At 49.4% G+C, this 19,960-nt stretch overlaps 1 protein-coding gene across 1 annotated transcript; it reads left to right on the top strand.

Moving 5' to 3' along the window:
* Positions 1–3,449: 3,449 nt before the first annotated feature.
* LOC125435438 (trypsin-like) lies at positions 3,450–18,586 on the top strand. Its single transcript, XM_048501638.1, has 5 exons — positions 3,450–3,528; positions 3,796–3,955; positions 5,006–5,259; positions 15,009–15,145; positions 18,400–18,586. Exons 1-5 carry the CDS (start codon positions 3,450–3,452, stop codon positions 18,550–18,552), a joined length of 783 nt encoding a protein of 260 aa, XP_048357595.1. The 3' UTR covers positions 18,553–18,586.
* Positions 18,587–19,960: the final 1,374 nt, after the last annotated feature.

Raw genomic sequence — 19,960 nt, 5'->3', positions numbered from 1 at the left:
TGCCAGGTACAATAGCACAGAGTTTACTCTCCAAAGCAGCCATTGGGGAACTGATATCTACAATCAGATGAACCGTGTGGGGGTCATTTATTCTTCCAAGGACAACTGAACTTGCATAACTGACATGAGGGGGAGATTCCCTCCCTATATGATATAGCCTGGAGGATGCTGCAGTGATTATGAATATATCTACTACTGATTTTAAAAAGCCCACCAGAAGTAAAGGGAAATGGTGGGCCATAGGGGGAAAGCAGAGAGAAAATCTCCACGCAGAGGTGCCATTGCTACTGCTACATTGCTAAATCTCCCCAGTTATTATCCAAAGCTATGACCCCCTACACCACACTTCCCCACTACTATAATCTCAATCCAATTTTGGGACTTCCCACTCCATTATCTGCTTGGAATCTTTAAGAATAAACTCAGGAGATCTTATAACAGAGTTTCTATACATGCAGTCTGACCTTGAGCTTCATGGCAAAACAGGGATTTGAACTCAGATTCTGTAATGCTGGTCACTTACATCTCCCTGACTCTCCATCTCTCCTCACAGAACAACTCCTGACAGGCTCTCCTCAGTTTCATATGTTGAAATGACACCTGTGGGGGAGGTGGTGCTGCTGCTACTCTTGATTTCTGCAGGTAAGAGGGGTACAAATGAGTAGCATAATTTGGCTTTCAAATATGATGAGTATTCTCCATCACTGTGGCTTGAATCTCAAAGGTATATCACCTTGCTAAGATGATGAATGGAAGTCCACTTGAATGAGTGAAAGGATCCAGTCCACTGGCTCCAAGAATCTCGATATTGAATCACCAAGCAATTCCCTCTCATATCTAGATAGTGAAATTTTCAAAAGGGTGTTAGATGCAACTAGAGTTGCCAAGCTCCTGGAGATCTCTCAGAAGTACAACTGAACTGCAGATGACAGAGATCAGTTCCGTTACAGAAAATGGCTACTTTTGAGGGTGCACTATGTTATATTTCACCCTGCTGAAGACCTCGACCAGACTTCACCCCAAAAGTCCAGGATTTTCCCAACCTGAAGCTGGCAGTTCCATGAAAAAAGCTCACAGGAAAAATGCCCACAAAAAAGCCCACAGTCATGAATGCCCACACAGAAAAATGCCCACATGGAAAAAATATAATTAAAACAATAGAAATTATAAAATATATAAGTGAAAAGAATAATACAAACAACATAATATAAGCAAAAAAGCCAGTGTCCGCAACAAAGGACCACCTAACCCTAAAACAATTACCTAACCCTAGTAATTAAAACAACAGTTATTTACTTCTGAAAAAATACACATAGTGAGAGAGGGGAGAGCAGAGACTAATGAACTACAGCAAACAAAAGCTAACAAAGCCTTATCTCTAAGCCCCTTTCCGCACACGCGGAAACAAACCTCCACCGGCATAATTTATGCTGGTGGAGGCTCAGGGATCATTCGCACGCTAGCGTGTGAGCGGCCCCCACTTCCCCTCCCAGCCAGAGAGGCAGCTCCGCACAGAGCCGCCTCTTGGTCAGCCCCCTTCACTGACCTTCATGTCCAGTGTCACTCTGGAGGGCTGCAAGGACCCGCCCGCGCAGTGGAGGCAATGGGGAAAGTGGCGTCTTTCCAGTGGTGCGATTCGCACCGCGCCGACGGGAAGATGCTGCTTTGCAAAAACCTTGCTCGTTGTGCGAGGTTTAAAGTGGAGGCTTCATGCTGCTCAGGAGTGGGCAGGACACCGCTGTTGTGATGCAGCAGCCCAGGGACGGCGTTTTTGTCGTCCCTGGGCCACTGTACTTTGCCCGTGCAGAAAGAGCCTTAGCTTCAGGTTGTACATAACCCATCCTTAACAACATTTTTTAAACATTTGTAGCTTCTTTAGTCTTCTGCATATTTTCTTCCCATTGTTCCACCTTTTGAAAACCAACCTTCATTTCTTTAATTTCTTTTATGAGATCTGACATCATTGTAGGTATGTTCTTATTAATACTGTCTTTCATTGAGTCCACTTCTTCCTTAAGACTCTGCAGACTGGCAGTTATAATTTTCAAGCTAGTTGCCATTTCAGTGACTTCTATAATCGAACTTTTACATGTAGATGCCATTTCCATCCTCTAGTTGTCACTGCTTTCACAATTAACTTAAATCGTCCAGCTTTTTACACTCTTCCCTTTCTCCACCCTTTCTGGCTACTGATGTATCATTTCTTTTCTGATCTTTGCTTTGGCAGCTCGCCAGCTGGGAGAGGGATAAGATCTGGAGTCTTTTTAGCATTAAAGACACTCTAGTGTCTTTTTCACTGGGAGTCCTTTTTATTTAGACACATCAGTTCATCTGTATAATTTTATCTTTTTTCATCAATCCATACCTTTTAGAAAGATCCTCTGCTTTCTGTCAGGCTATCGGCAGCAATGCTTGGACTTCTCTTTTCAGTTTTGTTCAGTCTTCATTCAATTATTCAGAAGTACACAGCTTGGATGTTTTCTCCCATGGAAAGATCAGCAGCTTAAACTGGACAAGATGGCCCCCTTTGACCTCAGTGTGTGGAAAGGCAATCCTCGCTGTGGTTATACAAGCCCTTAGGGGTGGTATACCAAATCCAATAGATAGATAGACGGACGGACGGACGGACGGACGGACGGACGGACGGACGGACGGATGGATGGATGGATTGGCCAATTTTCATGGGCATTTTTCCATGTGGGCATTTTTCTGGTCATTGGAGTTGGCAACCCTAAAGTCCTGAAAACATGGAAAGGGCTTAATGAACATAATGAACAACTGTGGTGGTGGTGGTAGGGGGGAATCATAGGGGTAACTCTCCCCACTCTTCATGAAATTCATAGCTATGGTCTGTGCATGTGCAACTGGGTGTGGGTGTGGGAGCAGAACCAGAGATCACTGTGTTTACAGTGCCATCCAATGGCAGCAGACTCATAGTGACCCTGTAGAGTTTTCAAGGCAAGAAATGAACAGAAGTGGCTTGCTGTTGTCTGCCTCTGCATAGCAACCCCATCTTCCTTGGTGGTGTCCCATCCAAATAGTAATTAGGTCAACTCTGCTTAGCTTCTGAAAAAATGATAAAATTGGTCCAACCTGAGCCATGCAGGTCTGGGCTCCCTAAATGGTATTTGTGAAATATTCAGAAAAAGGCTGCCTATCACGTTCAGTTATCCCTTCCCCATCGTGACTTTCCCTATCACAGTTTTGATATATCGTGGGTCGGCATAAGAAATTAAATTGGAATTTGGGGGGAGTTTTGCGGGAGCCACAGACAACACAAAAAGATTAGAAACTCAGAAACGCATAACATACACGTATAGTATTGTATCATAGCAACATGTTTTATCTTTTGTTACCATAAATATACATGATTTCTTCTTTAAAAAATAAAATAAAGAGACAAAATTCAGGCTTCTTTTCTGATACAAAGGGAGGGCCAAATTTTTAACATGGATTTCCAGATTACAGAGGGCACCGCGCCCCTAACCCCAGCGATAACTGTAATCAGTGAACAGCTAGTGAAAACTGGTGAGATACACACAAAAGACACATTTACAGCTACAAGACACTGCCTTGGAAACTATTTGAAAACTTCTGTTGGCGCAGGTGGTCCCACTGCTAATTGAGCCAGCATTTTGTCTGCCTCCCACTTTGAGACTCCTTATGGTAGAGAAAAGCAGGGTATAAATCCAATTCTGCCATCGCAAACCCTTGCACCCTTCATCATTTGAATGTACGCCTGGCTTGGGACATTTGATCGTATAGTCACCTTTCTGTCTTGTTTTTGCATTCCAGCAGCTGCACAGCCTGAGTCACGAGTGGTTGGCGGGAGCACCTGCACCGAACACTCCCAGCCTTGGCACGTGGCCCTTTACGATCGGAACCGGTTCTTTTGTAGTGGATCTCTGTTGAACAAACAGTGGGTGCTCACTGCAGCACACTGCAAAATGCCAGGGTATGCCCTTATAAAGGTGTCTGGGGAAGCACAAAGCAGAGTTTACAGTTGTAATGCAAGGTAAAGATAAGCCTAGACTCCCCTATGGTTGCCATCTCTGTGTAGATAAATTCCTGCTGATTTGGGGATGGAGCCTAGGGAAAGGAGTTGGGAAGGGAGGGATCTCAGTGAGTAAAATGCCATGGGGTCCGGTTTCCTAAGCAACCATTTTCCCCAGGGGAACAGACCTCTATTATCTGGAGATCAACTGAAATTCCAGCTCTCCAGGTGTTACCTGGAAGCTGGCGATGTTACGCTTCCTCCCATCCTTTCACAAAGGGAACACAACACTTGAACTAAGACTGCAGCTCCGAGATATGCTGACAACTGGCACTTCTAGTACTGGTTCCGTGGCAGTCTAGCCCATATGTTGCTTCCCAATGGCTGCAGGTTCCATCCCTGTCCTCTCTGATTAAAGAATCTCTGCTAGCTGATGACTTTACAGGATTACTGGAATACAGAGGAAACAATGGTCTGATTCAGGATAAACTACCTTTGAATGTTCCTGTTCTATACATGAACATGGGCAGCAAATCCTTTCAAAAAGTAGATTTTAAAATGATGGCTGTACTGGGTCTTGTGACCCATCCAGGGTGTGTCTCAAAGCATTCCCAATGAGTTGGGTTTGAGATAAAAGCATATATGGGAGGAGAGATCATCTAGATACTGGGCTTTTCTGCATTCTCATTTTCCTTGCTTGTAAATTTCTCGGGGGGCGGGGTCCTGTTCCTCCAGCGTTTGGCTTCCTCTAGTGGTCAATTCAGTATTACACTCGCTTATGTCCAGAATAAAAACCTGCCCTTTTAATCTGCAGGGAGGTTTGCTGGACGTAAACAGATATGATATTGGATCAACCACTAGAGGGAGTAAAACACGTGTGGTACAGAAGCCCCCCCCCCCTTAAAAAAACAGGAACTTACAAGTGGGAAAAATGAGACTGCCGGAAAGTTCACCTTCAGCATTTTCTTTCTTATACATTTCCAGACTAACCCCTTCTTGTTTCTCCTTCAGCACCACTTACATCCGCCTGGGATTAACCAACATGACAGTCACAGACCGTTCCGAACAGCAGAGAAGAGCAATAAAGTTGGTGGTGCACCCAAACTATAACCCTGAAAGCAAGAACAATGACATTATGTTGATCAAGCTATCCTCAGTGGTGGACATCAATGACAGAGTCCAGCCCCTCAGCGTGGCCAATCAATGTGCTGCTCCGGGGACACAGTGTCTTGTGACAGGCTGGGGAACAGTCACCAGCCCTGAACGTGCGGCACTAATACCTTTTATTAATTTGTTTTCAAGGATATATAGGAGAGGGGTATCCCAAGACAGAGCTTCCCAAGCTCATCCCAAGAAGGGCTCCCTCATTTGGAAAGTTTCCCTCTGTAAAAAAAAACAACTAGCTCAGTGGTGGGATCCAAAAATTTTAATAACAGGTTCCGATGGTGGTGGGATTCAAACAGTGGCGGCGGCGCACACACGCACCTCCAGTCCCTATTGGGCAGGGAGGTTGCTTTAGTAACCCCTTCTCGGCACTCAGAAAAAATTAGTAACCACTTCTCTAGAAGTGAGAACTGGTTGGATCCCACCTCTAAACTAGCTGCTTCAGACGATTCTGGTGGGTTTTCCGGGCTATGTGGCCGTGGTCTGGTGGATTTTGTTCCTAACGTTTCGCCTGCATCTGTGGCTGGCATCTTCAGAGGTGTATCACAGAGAAAAGTCTGTTTCACACTGTGTGAATGGTTGCTTAGGAAACAGACTTTTCTCTGTGATACACCTCTGTGATACACCTCTGAAGATGCCAGCCACAAATGCAGGTGAAACATTAGGAACAAAATCCACCAGACTACGGCCACACAGCCCGGAAAACCCACCAGAACCAGTTGAATCCGGCCGTGAAAGCCTTCGACAATACATAGCTGCTTCAGAGCTTATTCTCGCCGAGTTTATTCTCTGCCAATTGCAGTGTGGTTGGCTTCCATGCAAGGTCTAAAGAAGTGCGCACAGTGTAATGAAAGATGCTGGTCGAGACTATTAGCGTACACACAGATCCTGGCGGCTGTGAGACTGGAAAATTGTGTATCCTTGTGAGACACTTGTTTTTTTCAGTGGCAACAGCTGTACACCAGCCGGGAGTTGCATTCCCAGATTCTTGGCCACGGGTGGGAAGAAACTGCTTACACCAGTTTTACAAATTCACCCAGGGACTTTGCTCCAAGTGTGGTGTTCACCAGTAGAGTTTTCCTTACATGCTGTGGTGGAAAGGGGAAGGAACCTTAGCAATGTGGGGTGGGGGGACGGGGGAATCTCTTCGGGGCTTCACCAGATTGCAGCTCACACACCATGAGAAGTGAGGTGGTTTGCTAAGCGGTCTGGGACCATCGTATCTTCGAGACCGCATCACCCCATATGTCCCTGTACGGCCTCTTCGATCAGTTGAGGCCAATCTACTGGTGGTCCCTGGCCCCTCGGCAATGCGGCTGGCCCCGGCCTGGTGGAACGCTCTCCCTCCAGCTGTCCGGGCCCTGCGGGACCTTGGTGAGTTCCGCAGGGCCTGCAAGATGGAGCTGTTCCGCCGGGCCTTTGGAGGAACCGGCCACTGATGGTGCCCCCCCCTTCTTTGGCCCTTGACATCTGGGCCAACTGTCATCCAATGAGACTCGCCATTCCTCCCTTTTGGAGGGGGATGGAATTTTAAAACTAGAATACTGGATGCCACTCCTCCCTTTCGGGGGAGGGGAGGGAATTTTAATAATAGACTGTCGAACGCCATTTATCTTATTGAGACTTATTATATATTTATTAGAAATAGTTTTTTACGGTTATCGCTGCTTTTAAATGTTGTAGTTATTTTATATTGTTTTCCCTTGTGTTGTACACCGCCCAGAGTCCTTCGGGGATGGGGCAGTATAAAAGTTTAAGAAAATAAATAAATAAAACAAATAAGCAAATAGGGGTCTAATCTCCAAGTGAGGCTCGATGTTCTCCTGGAATTACAACTGATCTCCAAAGAACAGGGTTTGGTTCCCCTGGAGGAAATGGCAGCTTTGGAAGATGGGCTCAATATCACATCTTCCAGTACTGGATCTAGGAATGCAACTCTCACCTTGTGCATAGCTGCAGCTAATGAAATAACAAATTCTGCAGAGGTAGATTGGAGGCGAGAAATGCCCTGGAAAGGGCTCTACCCCCAGCCCACCTTGGACCCCCCCCCCCAAAAGAGGGAGTATGTTCCTGGCCAGCCCTGAGGAGAAGGTGCTTGGCCAAGCTGGGCAGCTGGGCAGGGCGAGGGCAGGCTGGCCTGCCCCATGCCACACCTCTGACTCACACCCATTTCTCTCTTTTGACCAGGGTAGCCTCCAGGTTTGGGTGACCTGAGTGGAGGGGTAGCCCCCAGGTGATCAGCCCATTGGGATTACCATTCCACCCCTAGGCAGAGGATGCACGACTCTCCAATTACATGCCAGGGCAAGAATGCAATCGAATAATGACCTAGCATCTTCCATCTCACTGTAAGGAAGGTTAGGTGTTCTGCTGGGACCCTGAACTGGAGCCAAGGCAGCAAGATAGCATTGGGGGGCAGGCACTGCGAAGTAAAAACTGCAAACTCCTGCTGCCAGTTTTGCCCCTTAAGATTCCCCAGATTTAGAGCAGAGGTGGACTTGTGACTTGCCAGGAATGTTCCTGAAGGGGCAGTGAAGGTAGGAGCAAACAGCCTACCCACCACAGCTGTGCCAGCACTGCAAGGCTGGCTTAGCCAGATCCTTTCGTGGCAACAATAATTTCTACCAGCTCACCAGTTGACTTGTTTTGCACCACCGCCATTTTGCAGCAGTGTGGAAGGAGAAGACAGGTGAGCCTCCCCAGTTTTGGTCTTGCTGCCTGGATCCAGTTGTGGCTTTTGCAGTGCAAGTTGACAGAGCCACAGGGGCAGCCTAGAGGGTCAGACTAGGATCTGAGAGTCGTGGGTTCTAATCCCCACTCTGCCATGGAAGTTCACTGGGTGACCTTGGGCTAGTTACTTTTTCTCAGCCCAACCTACTCCACAGGGTCATTGCTGTGAAGATAAAATAGGGAGTGATATTTTTAAACTCCTTCAAGTCCCTATTGAGGTGAGGTTAAAAAATTATACAGTAAATCAACAAATTTCCCAGAATTCTGAGTGTTGGGGTGATGAACTTTAGCTACTATGACTTTGAATAAGGTAGAATGTTCAAAAGAGATAACATTATAGAAAATATTTATTAAAAGGAGTGGTTTGCTTGCTAGTAAACATTAAAAACCACTGTGCTTATTTAACTGAGGTTAGCAATCCATGGGCACGAGAATAATATCGCCAAGAGGTTTGGGCTTTGTGAGAAGATTCTATTCCTGTCTGTCCTAAGGAAAACACAGATTCCCCACTGCATTCATTTATTAAAAGCCCCAATTGGAAATATGACACCCCCATCTAGTGACAAAGACTGGCTACAGCCCTGTAGAAAACTATACTGCTGAAAGGAACCCTTCCTTTCACTGATATGGGGACCTGTGTGGATGTTCTGACAGGGCAAATTTTGGCTCCCTGGGGCTGTTTCAAGTCAGGAAAATCATTTGGGGGGGGGAAGGCCTCACCTCTGCCTTCCCTCTGAGCAGCAGTGGCGTAGGAGGTTAAGAGCTCGTGTATCTAATCTGGAAGGACCGAGTTTGATTCTCCACTCTGCCGCCTGAGCTGTGGAGGCTTATCTGGGGAATTCAGATTAGCCTGTACACTCCCACACACGCCAGCTGGGTGACCTTGGGCTAGTCACAGCTTCTCGGAGCTCTCTCAGCCCCACCTACTGTAAGGAATTCCATAGAAGCAGAAATAAAAGGCTCTTTGGTGTAAAAGACCGTTTATTCAGACATCTTAGAAAGCTCAAGTACACGCAGTGGCAGGAATAAGCTCTCCCCGAAACAGGTTATAACTCTGTCCATCCCATCCCTCCCGATTCTATGAGAACGGAGGTCTCATCTCCCTCGCGAGATAAGGCTCCCTACCGAGAAGCTGGGCTCCATCGCCTCGGCTGGGGAATGTAGCCGTATACAAGGCTGCCCTCATATCAACACTCATTGAATCCCGGCACCTGCCTCCTTAAAGAAGACCCTCCCCCCAGGTTTCAGCGGAAAGGCGCTGTGGAAAGTAGAAATAAGGGCGTACGCCACGGTTTCGAATAAACCCATTGATTATACCCAGAGGAATACCCTACCCAAGAGACTAAATATTGTAAGCGCTATGATTAAAGCGAGAGTCCAGGATGGCGCCAATTTCGTAATGCTTGTGGCCATCAATAATAGTCGGGCCTTCTCCGCTGGTCGTACAGGCATCGAAACCGGGAGCCTCCCGGTAAACGCTACCGGTCAACCCATGTCCATTAATAGCGAAAACAGCTGTTTCCCTCCTCCGGTCGATGACTGCGGACGAGCCCGCTGGGGCGGCCCTGATTTGCGGTGGCTGGCAGATGGGGTGCGCTGGCCGAGGGTTGGCTTCTGTTTTTTCGCAGAAGTTGGCGCTAGATGACCGACCGGCGAGTAAAATATTAATAATCCCCAGCTCTGCTTTACCGAGGTGGGTCTCTCGGTGAAGGGCTGGGCTTGGCTTGCGGACGAGTCGGCCATGCATGGCCTGCACGAAGCCGCATCTGCCGAGACGCCACTTGGGATCCCAATGCAATCCAATCAGCAATAGTGCTGGGACCCGAATTAAAAAACACCGCTTTCACGCAGCTTGCCGCCGACAGCATCCGAGAAGTATTCGTGATTTCATGCGCCAGGCTACTCAGGAGGGAGCTGGCGCCGCGACGTAAATTCACGGGCAAATTTTGCAAACGAGCCGTTGCCTGTTGAATAGCCTGATGGTGCGGATAGCTTCATTTTCCGCACCTGATCTTGGAAGCGCCCTCAAGGCTTTGGCGTGAATGCGGTACCGCGCGAATCTTCATCTTGCAGGTTCAAAAGAAATACAAACCAGCGTCGGCTGCTGCCCCATCCAGGACTGGAGCCGGCTGTCCCGTATTTTTTTCGGCCAGACCGTATAACCATCATAGTCCTGGCGTGGGCATCGCAGCTGTGCGATGAAGTGCAGGAAGTTTGGAAGCGGTCCCATCGAAACGGGCAGGTATTGAGCCTGTAGTAACCCTCTCCACTTTGGCACCGCCAGGCCGCGTTGCGCGCAGGTTGATGGGTTGGAGGCAGCTGCCGCGTTTTGGGCTGGAATCGTGGAGGTATCAACGCCGCTGGTGTTCCGGGTGGGAGCCGGTCCTTGAAGGTGGTTGGACGGCAGCTGCCAGCCTGGCGCTCGGCTGTACCTGTGACAGCCGTGAGACCTAAACTTGGGCTCGTCCTGGTCTGTTGCTTCTTCAGTTCCCTCTCCAAGGCAGCCAGCTCTCTCCTTGGCAGTCAATGCATCCTGGTGCGATGCAGTTGCTTTCCCGGCTCCAATTTAGCCAGTTCGTCCCGCTGAACAGCTGCGGTAAGTTCACTTTGTAATGCTAGCGTCTTTCGAACACTTTCGCGTTGACGCTTGTAAGTTCAGTTTGGAGTGTTCCAGGACTTTATCAGCGACTGATAGATTCGGCGATATTGTCATTGGAGCCGCCTCTTTGGCACGGTCCACCCGGAAGTTGGACTTCGGCGCTTCGCTGCTCCCGGCCTCTGCAGGTTTCACGCCTTTGCTGCAGCTGTTCCCGCTCTTCCCATAGTTGGCGCTCACGGCCCATGCTTCTGGGCATCTCGCGAGTCGGGCCCACTTCCTCATCCCAGCTCTTCGGAGCGGGAGAGGGAACAGATCCGCTGGGAGTGCAGGTTTTTCTCCCATTCACCGGACTGCTACCGCGCCCCACCGGTGGCTCCATCGGGCATCTCTGTGCCCGGGCTGGTCCGGGGATCAGGGGGGTCCGATCGAAGACGGCACGATACCCCTCCCAACTCTGGTATAGTCCCAGTGTCACCGTGGTCTTCGACGGGCCCCAGTGTGCTACTGCGGTTCTTGGGAGCATCACCAAAATAATGCAGTCCAGGAATCGCTCAATGGACTCCTGGGCTGGGCCATGAAAGGTGGCCGCGCCCGCCTCCTCCTGCTGCGGCTGTATCCGAGGTTTGTAATCCATACCGAAAACGGTAGATAATCCACAGGCGCCGACATCCATAGACAGCCCAAACAACTTCATGTAAGTCCCTATGGTCGTTTCACCGGCCCTCGCTCCAACGGGAGGCAGCGGAAGACTCGCGGCTGATACGATCGAAAGAGTCACCAGCGCAGACCCGCTCTCTCCCGGCCGTTCCTCCAGATTCAGGCAGAAGGAAAGGTCGGAGCTCTCTTTGGGGCTACCGCACTTCCCCAGAAACATCCAACCTCTCCATGCCGAGGGCACCAGAGGTCCACTGCACTAGGAATATAGATGAATTCACGCTTCCTGCCACAATGTAAGGAATTCCATAGAAGCAGAAATAAAAGGCTCTTTGGTGTAAAAGACCGTTTATCCAGACATCTTAGAAAAGCCTAAGTACACGAGGCAGGAATAGCTCTCCCGCCAGAAACACAGGTTATAACTCTGTCCATCCCATCCCTCCCCGCATTCCTATGAGAACGTGGAGGTCTCATCTCCTCGTGAGATAAGGTCTCACCGAGAAGCTGGCCCACGCCTCGGGCTGGGGAACAAATAGGCCAGGCTGCCGTCCCCTCCCCCATCAACACCATTGAATCCTTTACACCTACTGTAAGGGAATTCCATAGAAGCAGAAATAAAGGCTCTTTTTTTTGGTGTAAAAGACCGCTTATTCAGACATCTTAGAAAAAGCTCAAGTACACGAGGGCAGGAATAAGCTCTCCGCCAGAAACACAGGTTATAACTCTGTCCATCCCATCCCTCCCGATTCCCATGAGAACGGGAGGTCTCTATCTCCTCAGAGAGATGGTTCTCACGCTGGAGAAGCTGGCCCATCGCCCGGCTGTGGAATGTAGTCAAGGCTTTCAGGCTGCTGCCCTCTCATCAACACCATATTCGAATCCTTCTTTACACTCCTGCCTCCCTTAAAGAAGACCCTCCCCCCCCCCCAGGTTTTCCAGCGAAAGGCGCCGTGGAAAGCACGGTGAAATAAGGGGCTAAGGCCAATATTTTCGAATAAACCCATTGATTATAAATTCCAGAGGAATACCCCCACCCAAGAGACTAAATATTGTGCCGCTATGATTAAAGGAGTCCAGGATGGCGCCAATTTCGTATCGCCCAGGCCATCAATAATAGTCGGTGGGCCTCCGGTCGTACAGGTATCGAAACGGAGCCCTCCTTGAGTAAACGCTCGGAGTCGAACCCATGTCCATTGGGCTGAAGAAAAGGCAACAGCTGCTTCCCTCCTCCTCGGTCGCCCGATGATCGTTTTAGACGAAATTGCCAGCGGCCCGATTTGCGCGGGTGGCTTGGCAGATGGGGTGCGCTACGTCGGAGTGGTTATTTGCTTTTCGGCAGTTGGCGTTAGATGACCGACCTCCGCAGTAAAGACACAATCCCAGTCGGCGACGGCCGGAGGTGGCCCCGTAGCTGCTGGGCTTGGCTTGGTAATTTGAGGTCAGTTGGCGCATGCACCTCGCACGAGCCGCATCTGCCGACGCCACTTGGATCCCAATGCAATCCAATCAGCAATAGCGGGGACCAATTAAAACACCGCTTTCAATGCAGCTTCGTCAGTCGACAGCATCCGAGAAGTATTCCTCGATTTCATTGGTGCTTCACCTCAGAGGGAGGCGAAAGCAGCCACGACGAATTCACGGGCAAATTCTGCAACGAGCGTTGCCTTGTTGAATAGTTTTGATGTGGGTGGCGGATAGCCTTACCTCCGCATCTGGATCTTGAAGCCAGCCCCTCGGCTTGGAGGAATGCGGGTACCGGGCGAATCTTCATCTTGCAGGTTCGCAAGAGTCACAAACCAGTCGGCTGCTGCCCCATCCAGGACTGGAGCCGATGTCCCGATTTTTCGCCAGACCGGTATAACTAATCATAGTCCTCCATGTGGGCATCGAAGGTAAGATGAAGTAGGGAAGTTTGGAAGCCGGTCCCATCAAACGGCAGGTATTGAGGCCTGTAGTAACCCCTCTCCACGTGTCTCTTTGGCGGCACCGCAGGGGCTGCTGCGCAGGTTGAAGCCGGGTTGAGGCAGCTGCTGCGCCGGGGCTGGAATCGTGGAGGTATCAACGCCGTGCCGCTGGTGTTCGTGGGAGCTCGCAACTCTTGAAGGTGGTTGACCCAGCAGCGCCGCCTGGCCGGGCTGTACCTGTGACAGCCAGACTCCAACTTGGGCTGTCCTGGTCTGTTGCTTCTTCAGTTCCCTCTCCAAGGCAGCCAGCCTCTCCTAAGCAGTCATCAATGCATCCTGGTGCGATGCAAAGCTGCTTTCTCCGCTCCACTCCTAGGCCAGTTCGTCCCGCTGAACAGCTGCAGTAAGTTCACTTTGTGTAACGCGAAGGCCTGAACACTTTCGTTGACGCTGTGTCTGCCTTAATATAGTTCCAGGAATTTATCATGGACTGATAGACTTCTGGCGATATTGCCGCTTGAGCCGCCTCTTTGGCACGGTCCACCTGAAGTTGGACTTCTTTGGCGCCAAGCTGCCTCCCCGGTCTTCTGCAGGTTTTCACGCTTGCTGCAGCTGCTCGCCTCTTCCCATAGTTGGCGCCTTCACGGGCCCATGCTTCTTGGGCATCTCGCAGTCGCCCATCCTCATCCCAGCTCGATGGGAGAGGGAACAGATCCGCTGGGAGTGCAGGCTTTCTGACTCCTCGCCGCCTGATCGCCAGGCATCATGCCCACCGGTACCCACGGGCATCTCAGGTGCCGCTGGTCCGATCAGGGGGGTCCCGGATCGAAGACGTACCGATACCCCTCCCAATCCCTGGTATAGTCCCAGTGTCACCGGTGGCTTCTCGATCGGCCCCAGTGCTGTGCCACGGTGGTTCTTGGGAGCATCACCAAAATACGGAAGTCCAGGAATCGCTCAATGGACTCCTGCTGTCGCATGAAAGGTGGTCAGGCCCGCCTCCGTGACAGGTTGCATCCCAGGTTTGTAATCCATGTCGGAACCGGTAGAGAGGTCCATCCACAGGCCGATCCATAGACAGCCCCAAACAACTCATGCGTAAGTCCCTCATGGTCGCCTTCACGCCCCTCGCCCAACGGAGTAAAGGAAGACCAGGCTGATAATGTAGGGATCGGAAAGAGTCACCAGCGACCCGCTCTCCGCCGTTCCTCCAGATCCAGAAGGGAAAGGTCGGATTCTTTGGGGCTACCGCACCTTCCCCAGAAACATTCAACCTCTCCCATGCCGCAGGCACCAGAGGTCCACTGCACTAGGAAATATAGATGAATTACGCTTTCCCGCCACAATGTAAGGAATCTACATAGAAGCAGAAATAAAAGGCTCTTTTGGTGTAAAAGACCGCTGATTCAGACATCTTAGAAAGTCTACACGCAGTGGCAGGAATAAGCCTCCTACTAGAAACATGCGGTTATAACTCTGTCCATCCCATCCCCTCCCGATTCCCATGAGAACGGGAGGTCTCATCTCCCTCGCGAGAGATAAGGTCTCCGCCGAGAAAGCTGGCCTATCGCCTGGCTGTGAATGTAGTCAAGGCTGTATGCTGCCCCTCTCATCAACACCATTGAATCCTTTACACCTACCTCACAGGGTGTTTGTTGTAAGGGGGGAAGGGCAAGGAGATTGTAAGCCCCTTTGAGTCTCCTGCAGGAGAGAAAGGGGGGATATAAATCCAAACTCTTATTCTTCTTCTTCCTCTACCTGAGATTTTGCCATAGCATGCTTGAAAACAAAATAGGACACCCCTTTGGCTAGAGTCGCCGAGTCCTGTCCACAATATCTCTAGTCTTATGTGTTTATTTGTTGCATCTCTAGTCTTGTGTGTTTATTTGTTGTGTCTAAATGCATCTCAGGAGAAATCCTTCAGGGTTTTAAAGAAAACTCACAGCGACTGTTGTATCCACAGAAACCATTCCTGAAGCGCTGCAGTGTGCTTATCTACACATTGTCCCTCAGTGGAAGTGTGAGAGAATCTACCCGGATGCCATCACGAGCAACATGCTGTGTGCGGGTGAGAGGGAAGGAAATGTCGACTCTTGTCAGGTAAGAAAGGAGACAAACTGCATTGCCACTTTTACCTACCTTAACCTGATGCTCATTTTTTTTTAAGACTCGTTTTGTTACACACGTTTCTTTCTGCTGGTGGGTTTGAAAAGCCATGTTTGTGCCTTTTTTTAAAGGGTGCTGTTGTATGATCCATTTTGCAAAACATCTGCGCTCAGAAACGTTTAAGCATAATGCAAAGACACACACCTACAGATGTACTCGGTGCTTAACTCTCAACTTCCTGCCCTTTGCGCGGACCAGCTGTGAACCCTGATCAATTTGATGCTGGAGCAGCTAACTCATGGCCCCTTTACCCTTGCAGAAAAGCCAGTCAGTCAGCACAAACCCATTTCACCCAAGATTCCATGTTTTTCAACACAAAACTACCCCCAAATCCCATTGAAGTAGCAAGCTGCCATTTAAAAGCCTACAGATTAGGGACACTGAACCAATCGCCTGCAGCTAGGGCCAGGACTGGCCATTTTCCTTACTGGGAATCTTCCTGGTCGGCCACTGTTCTGTACAGACATGAGCCAAACCCCAGCAATTCCCCACCCCAAGTGATGCAAGTTGTCATACAGCTCAGACTGTTCAACAGCAACAGGGATCCACGTCAGCTCACCAGTCACCTCCTATCACACCTGCCTCCCGGAAGCATTGCTTGTGCTGATGCTCTTCATAATTGCGGCTGGCAGGGTCTAAGCCAGGAGTCCTCAATGCCCATGGGCACCATGATGCCCACTGACACCTTCCCTGGAACCCAAAAAATGTTTTTAGAAAGTGGGCAGAGCCAAGTGGGCTTTTGCCTGTGAAAGTTTCTGATTGGTCATTGGAGATATCATTGATGGTGCAGATTTTTAAAATGTTTTGCTTTGACACCAACTGCCACCACAGCCAAGGATCTTCACGGAGTGACTGAAGGTAAGTCATGGCAGCCATTTTGTGGCTGGCTTCATGTCCTGTGGCAGCCATTTTGTGCCTGCACCCACTGCAGTGTGCCAGAATTCCAAAGGTGACTTCAGGCTTAAGAAGACTGGGGACCCCTGAGTTGAATGGTCTTGGCAGCACTGGCTCATGGCACCAGAGGGGCCACCAGGGACAGAACAAGGGGAAACTGCGCCTGGGGCATGCACACAACCTGTGTCCCTGCTGTGGTGACACCCACCCTGCCCTGCCCTGGAATGCCCCCACCACACTACCCACTGGCCACGGCGCCGCTGCCACATCCCTTGCCAGTGGCTCCACCCGGGCTGCCACACTTCTGCCCCGTTCACATTAAGCCAAGGACACTGAGGGCCACTCAGCTTAGCTTGTCCCTGAGCCATTCAAAATTCCCCTCCTCCCCCTACCTGCAGCTTGCCCCCTCCCTCTCCCCTGGTACTTTCCCTCCTATCCAGTGGTGGGATCCAAAAATTTTAGTAACAGGTTCCCATGGTGGTGGGATTCAAACTGTGGCGTAGCACCAATGGGGCTGGGCGGGGCGCAACAGGGGCATGGGCGGGCATTCCGGGGGCGTGGCATTCCTGGGCGGGGCTGTGGCAAGGATGCAGCCACTGTGCCGGTCCTTGGGCAGGAAACGAATGCACGCAGGCGCAGGCTGCCACACACGGCAGTGCACCTCCTGCTAGACTGCTTCAAGTTCTGCGTGCTACTGCTGAGAGGAGGGGCTTAACTAAGGCAAAAATCACATGGCAAAATCACCAATTAGTAACCCCCTCTTGGAATACACAAATAATTAGTAACCTATTCTCGGGAACCTGTGAGAACCTGCTGGATCCCACCTCTGCTCCTATCCAAGGCTCCATTATCACAAACGTGGAAGTTAGACTTGTGGTGGGGATCTTCCAGCTTCCCTGCTTGATATATATTTTTTGCTTTTAATATACAATCTACCACCCCTTTTGTTCTATGTAAATGTGTGAAGATTGGGGTTTTAAATGATGCTTGAATACAGGTAGTATGATTTAAAGTCTGAATAGCGTGGTCTGTAGCCCAGGCTCTACCTAACAGACTGATCTCAAGTGCCTTCTAAGTACAATTGTTTCAAATGAGGCACTGGAGAAAAAGGGGGGAAGTTACTATTTTAGACTTTCTTGGATAAGGGAATAAGGATATTAATTACAGAGAAAGAAACTGTTTCAACACACAGCATTTGCTGGGCTCATTCATTTATAACATTTCAGCTTAACAATTCCTGGGATAAAATATAGCCAAGCTTTTATTCTTGAGTTGACTTTTTGGCCTTTTCACAATTTTCAGAATCCCGTAAAATAAATGTGAGTTCTTTCTAGAAATTCTGACTCTTTAGTCAGCTTTCCCTTGAAACTTGGCTCTGAGGTAGGTATGGTTTCATCTTTGAGGTATTCACTAAAAGCATAGCCACTTTCTCCTCTGTGACTGCACGTTTCCTGAGAAAGGATTCCTCCAGTCTTGGAGGACCGTATCCTGGATGACTCAAGCAGAAGTTCAGCTGCTTTTTTATTTTCACTGTCTGCCCCCCTCCCCAAAACCAGGCTCGTCCAGCACTCCATGGGTCCTGATTGGCTCTTAGCTGCTGCACACCTACCAACCATGAATAAAAGGGTTTTGAGAGAAAAAGGCAAGGCTTTTGCCCATCCATCACAGATGGTCACTAAACTTCTTGGCTATGAATGGAGAAACTTTCTCACCACATAGAGGATGTTGTCATGTGTCATATGATTCGGCCCTTAGAGGGGTCTCACTGTATTTGCATGACTGAATCTAAGAAGTGTTCTTGATTGACTTACGCAAAGATGTTAAACTCCTGTGAGGGTATGTACACCCTTTGTCTTTGACTAGCAAGTGCTACAAACGGTTTGAAATCTACCACTATCAAGGCCCCACCGGAAGAACCCTGAGAAGTATATTTTTGTGAAAATGCTGCAAACCGTTATATACCAAGTGCGTTGTTAAACTGCTCCGGGGGGTGGGGGGGTCATACAGCTTGTCTTCTCCTATTTTATCCTCACCACAACTCCGGGTAATAGTTTATCCTGAGAGTGTGAGAGACTCAACCAGGGAATTTGAGGGCAGAGAAAGGATTTGATTCTACGACCACTCACGTTGTTATAAGTCCCCAAACCCTTTACATAAATGGTTTTCAATTTTCAATGGGTCCTCCCAAAGGGTTGGATACCAGTTGGTCATACAACAGTCACATGACCTAGGCCGATAAGAACATATGAACTAGTTAAGACTTGAGGAAAGGGTTCTTTATTTTGCCTCTGCAGGGTGACTCAGGAGCGCCCCTCATCTGTGATGAAGAGATTCAGGGCATTGTGTCTTGGGGTCCAGAGGAATGCGGCCAGCCTGGGAAGCCCGGTATCTACACCAGGGCCTGCAACTATGTGGGCTGGATTCAGCGGACAATAAGGCGCCTATGAAGCCTCCATGAACGTAAAGGTGTAACAAATAAAACATGGGAAATCGACTCGATCTATCTTCTGGCTGTGTATCTTAAATGGGATCTTCTTTCCTTTCCCTGAATTCACTTGAGCAGCCTAGTGCTAGCGTTCAGTGTTGTCAGGTACATGGTGAGGTTGCAGGTTATAAGAGCCTTCCATAAAGAAAAGCTCACACCACCTTCCTACCTTGCAGAGGCGTAGCAAGGGGGAAAGTGCCCGATGCACAGTTGCATCCTCTGCCCCCGCCCCACCCACGCCCCGCCCCTGGAATGCCCTCACCACACCCCCACAGGGGCACGCCCCCAGTGCGTCCCCTCCGTCCCCTTGGAGCTACGCCTCTGCTTCCTTGAGGCAGAAACTTGACTCAGGGATAGAACATCTGCTTGACATGCTGAAGGTCCCAGATTCAATCCCAACTATCTCCCGTAAAAAAAGATCAGGTAGGATGTGATGTGGAAGACCTTAACTTTAGAGCCACTGCCTGTCTGAATAGACAATGCACCAAGGGTTTGATTCTGTATAAAGCAATTTTATGGATATATACCTTCAACCTTTACATGTCCCAGCACAAAAAAAGAGAATGAGAAAGACATCACACATTACTCTAGAGAAGCATACAGACAGAGGGTCATATATATAAAAAAAATTGAGGCTGGGAAGGAAAAGGCTTGCTCCACACCCCTATCCCATAGACAGATAGACACATACGTACTTAATATTCCTTCAGAGCTATCTGTAATGCTCCTTTTGTGGCAAAACAAAAATGTGCAGGAGGTATGGCCAAGGAAGGGAAAGCCTACTTTGGGGCTTTCCCCACTACAGAAGGGAGCTAAGGTCGACTCGGTTCCCTTCAATGGAGGGCGATTCCAGGCTGTCCCCACAGCAACTGAGTTGGCCCCCTGGAACCGAGCTAAGTGGGCGGGATCATCTTGGTACCTGTTTCGCTCCTCGATTGTGATTGGCGCTTGATTTACGGCGTGAAACAGGAGCGTTCTCTTTTTTTACAGTTTTTACAGTTTACAGTTACATGCGCTTTCTGCTCGCCATGACTCTCCCGTTCTGCGCATGCCACAAAAGCGGCTTGTGATTGGTTGAACAGATGAAATGTCGTTTCGATGCTTCCTCACTTCGAAGCTTCGAAGCGGTATCGACCTTGTTCCGGCAGAAAAGTGTAGTTCATAACTGCGACAAGGATGTCGCAGTTCTGAGGGGGGGGGGAACTGAGACAAAACAATGTTGAGCTAGGTGGCAGTGGGGATTCACTGAGGCAAACCTAGGTAGAAACCAGTTCAACTCTGTCAGTGGGGAAAGGCTACAATATCTGTTTGCCCCATTTTGATCCCATCCTTCCTTCAAGGAGCTCAGAGGCGGAATCCCCACTGAGAAA

The sequence above is a fragment of the Sphaerodactylus townsendi genome, linkage group LG06 (genome assembly GCF_021028975.2).
Source record: "Sphaerodactylus townsendi isolate TG3544 linkage group LG06, MPM_Stown_v2.3, whole genome shotgun sequence".
NCBI classification, from domain to species: Eukaryota; Metazoa; Chordata; class Lepidosauria; order Squamata; family Sphaerodactylidae; genus Sphaerodactylus; species Sphaerodactylus townsendi.
This window is presented reverse-complemented; position numbering and strand designations above follow the sequence as displayed.

What these genes read in the sequence shown, in the direction of transcription:
- LOC125435438 (XM_048501638.1), top strand. Translation starts at nt 3,450, where the DNA reads ATGGATTTCCAGATTACAGAGGGCACCGCGCCCCTAACCCCAGCGATA. An exon ending in TGAACAGCTAGTGAAAACTG is followed by an intron (nt 3,529 to 3,795) that starts GTGAGATACACA and finishes TTTGCATTCCAG; the next exon opens with CAGCTGCACAGCCTGAGTCA. An exon ending in GAAATGTCGACTCTTGTCAG is followed by an intron (nt 15,146 to 18,399) that starts GTAAGAAAGGAG and finishes TTGCCTCTGCAG; the next exon opens with GGTGACTCAGGAGCGCCCCT.